Raw genomic sequence first — 3923 nt, forward strand, 5'->3', positions numbered from 1 at the left:
ACATGCATACGACAGCGTAGATTTGTTTGTACAATAACGTGCTGTGATCCACGTCATCCTCCAGACATTCGATCAACACACGTAATATTTGTTATATTTGAATGATCGGACATGCGGACGACAGCGTGGATTTGCTTGTACAATAACGTGCTGTGATCCACGCCATCCTCCAGACATTCGATCAACACACGTAATATTTTCTTCCAAATGAGTGCTTCATGCGTGCATTCAAATGCAAGATTAATATTTGTTTGGTTAAGCAAAATTAGAATCTTTTGATGGACAAACACAAAGTAGAGAGAAATGGTTACAAAAAAAAAAGCAACTCAAATAAAAATGTAAATGAACACACAGATACATGCATACATACATGCATACATACATACATACATACATACATACATATAAATAAATAAATAATCTGTCAAAACAAACGCACAACAAATAGTCAACAAACTACCCTGAAAACTGAAGAAACTATATGAAAAACCATATATATATAATTTTTTTCTGAAAATGAAAATATATATTTCAGTTTATAAAATAACACAACAAGAAGAAAATAAAATAAAATAAAAAATAATAATAACAAAAAAAAAAGAAACAATCCAATCACTCCATCTTCATTCTCCTTCGTAATTTTGCCTTACCTATGACCAAGCAGACACTGCATACAGAGGCTTACCTTTCCATCCCAAGAACAAAGACCCCTTCATCATCTCCACCCTGTATCCCTCCGACGGATAATGCAGCCGAAGAAGCAACCTGGCTTGAGCCAAAGCGAAACCACTCAATGGCTTCACAACAAACCCTGCATCCTTCATCAATCCTTCCCATCTCTCAAACCTCTCATGCCTCTCTCTCCTCCCTTCTCCTTCCCCTGCAACAATATCCTCTATCTCCCTCCCAATCCACATCCTCTCCACCACCATCCTCTCCCTGCTCGAAGGTGGCAACGTCGCTTCCAATGACTCGAACACCGCCGAGTAATAGCCCAACGCCTCCGCGAACCTCTGCAAGAACAGGGGAGAGCTGTGTTTGGCCTCCTTCTCCGCCACCGTCACCACCGCCGGATTCATTCCTTTCACTGCTTGCAAGAATTGTTTGAGCTCGTGAAAGCCGTCATCTTTAATCAGTTTGTGAAGAAACAAGGCACAGTTGACGGCGAGGATTTCCCCGCGGTTTGTTGGGAAGGAGAAGGATGTCGTTTGGGAAATGCAGATCGGGTGGAAATGGAAACAGAGGCCTAGAGAATCGGCGAAGGATTGAAGGCGGCGGCCGGTTTGAAAGAGGAGGGAGAGATCGGTTCCAGTGGCGGTGATTTGAATGGAGGGAGGATTGGGGAAGTGAGAGCGGTCGGCAATGGCTTGGAGGAGGAGAGGCCATTGGAGGCCATGACCGGTGTCAAAATCGAGGATGTGGAGGGAGGGGCGGTTGTTCGCGGCTTCTAGGATGGCTTGGTTGGCGGTGAGGTGGGAGAAGCGGAGGAATGGGGTAAGTTGGTTGAATGAGAGGCTGGAATGGGAGGGATCGTGGGGGGAGGGAGGGAGGAAGCGGAGTCGGAGGGAGAGGGCGCGGGTGAAGTGGTGGGTGAGGCGGTCAGCGGCGTCACCGGTGGGGGAGGAGGTGGTGGTGAGGATGGAGATGGCGTGACGGGCGGCGATGAAGTCGGCTCGGTGGATGAGCTCGGCGCAACGTAATAGGAGGCATTGGGATTGAGCAGGCCGGGGGTGGAGGAGGAGATGGTGGTGGTGGTGATGGTGTTGTTGGTGGTTGTGTTCTTCTTCATGGGTGGTGAATGATGTGAGCATTTGGTCAAGTGGAGGTGGAGAAATGGTTAGCATGAGGAGAAGGTATGTGAGAAGTTAGCTTTAGGAGGTTCTTCACATTTCTCATGTGTTGAAGGAATAGTCAAGCATGCATGACGTACGTAGTAGCTTAATTAACATGATCTGCAAAAATAATACAGGGTGAGTATCTATATGAAGAAACCCGGAGGTGTAAGAGAAACAAATAAATCTGGGTGGTTTTTCTATTTCAGTACAGCAGATTGGAGAAAGATGAAGAAAGTAAAGATCAGTACTTTATATATATGCTTCTTGTTCTTTTGCATTTGTCTTACTTATACGTATTTGTGAATGGGATTACAAATTTTATATGCAAGGGAAAGGTAGGGATAAGTAGGCAATATTTCTGAGAAGTGGACAGAACAAAAATATCCTATGCTATTTAGATGAAGATCGTGATATCTCTAACTCAGTGGAGTGTTCAGAAAACTCTTCCTCATTCATGCTATCTGACTGAGTATATTCTTATTTATGACAACCCTAAGTATCCATATATATATATATATGCATATATATATATAGCTTTATTGCCATAATAAGGTATCTCTCTTCCTCCCTCTCTCTCTCTCTCCAGTAGCTCAGAAAAAAGAAAATTTTGTTAACATCATTGGACTGAGCCACTGAGGGCAGAAGATCATATATAGCAAGGGATTCAAGAGATAATAGTATTAAGGCATGAAGCCATGCTAATTACATGTATGCTCTCAAAAGTGAATCAGACATGTAAGTGATCAGGCTAGGAATCTTTGTACAACTTATAATAAAAGAAGAAGAATGTATTAAATTAATATAAAGATAAGACATGTATAAAAGGCAGATTTCTTAGCTCTTGTTCAATGAGCATTCAATAGGATCCCTTGCTTGTTATACTGCCTAAGATATGCTACTTATTATTGCCTTTATTTTCTTCTTTGAAACCAAAACATAAAAACATGATCTTCTCTGAGCTCTTCACTGAACTGTAATTAATGCATAGAAATAGTAGATCTCTCTCTCTCTTTCTGTCTCTCTGTCTCTGTCTCTCTCTCTCTCAAGGGGAATAATTTTCAGGATTTTGTGGGCTCTGAAAAAATTGTGTTTCAGCTCTTTATTTCAACTTCCAACAACCTAACAAGAAGTGATCTCCTCATAAAAATAGAAAATAACATTAATGAACTCCTAGCATTTAAGACTGCAACCACACAAATATCAGAAATAAAAGCATCATGAACTCGTAGATAAAGCGAGTTAATATTGAAAATATCAATATATAACAAACAAATAAATTAAGCATCATGATAAGAATAAGGGAAGAACATTAAGATTCTCTTTACTAACTCTGATCTCTTCCAATCTCTGATCTCCTCTTGTTCTTAATCCAACTCTGTCTTCACCACAATGTTTCTAGCTACATGAAGAAGCGACAGAGAAGAGAAAAAAAAAGGAGGCTTTTATGAGTTTAGGAAGTGTGCAAAAAGAATGATAGATAATGTACATGTGGGAGAAGCTTCGGGGGAACAGCATTGAGTGGAGTTGAAGGCAGAAAAAGGGAAGATACTCATGAATAATAAGCGGATCAGGGCCCCAAAAACCAATATCATATGTAGGCTGGCTAACTTAAATAGGATAAATAACTAGAGGGCATATTTATAAATAAAATTATTATTATATTACTTTATAGTTTTATTTATGTTTACAACGGTCGAATCAACTGTTCAGAAATATTGATTCATTGCGCCAGTGAACTACACTGCAATGTGAAAGATGAACCCTACATCTTTTGAGGTTTGACTTCTGGTGAAAAGTAGAAGTGTGAATGATGAAAAATTAAGCATGGTTGGCAGGGTTAAGGTTGCAAACAAATTGCCTGAAATATCAATAAATCTAAAGATATGAGGATGGCTTTTGGTTGTGTTTGGAGTTAGATTTACATATATACCATTCAATTCTTACGTATTTATATATCTAATACAAAAAATTATTTTTTTTACATTTATAACCATTATTTTAACTTATAAAAAGTGAAATACACACCATCATTTTAACTTGCATATATACCACTCAATTACAATTTCTCCTCATATATATATATATATA

At 39.5% G+C, this 3923-nt stretch overlaps 1 protein-coding gene across 1 annotated transcript; it reads right to left on the reverse strand.

The window, feature by feature from the left end:
- Positions 1-626: 626 nt before the first annotated feature.
- LOC110039395 (scarecrow-like protein 18) lies at positions 627-3241 on the reverse strand. Its single transcript, XM_020744436.1, is given in 3 exon segments — positions 627-1724; positions 1727-1952; positions 3165-3241. Coding segments are annotated over 2 exon segments (1137 nt in total). The 5' UTR covers positions 1790-1952; positions 3165-3241; the 3' UTR covers positions 627-650.
- Positions 3242-3923: the final 682 nt, after the last annotated feature.

The sequence above is a fragment of the Phalaenopsis equestris genome, unplaced genomic scaffold (assembly GCF_001263595.1).
Source record: "Phalaenopsis equestris unplaced genomic scaffold, ASM126359v1 Scaffold000002, whole genome shotgun sequence".
Taxonomy (NCBI): domain Eukaryota; kingdom Viridiplantae; phylum Streptophyta; class Magnoliopsida; order Asparagales; family Orchidaceae; genus Phalaenopsis; species Phalaenopsis equestris.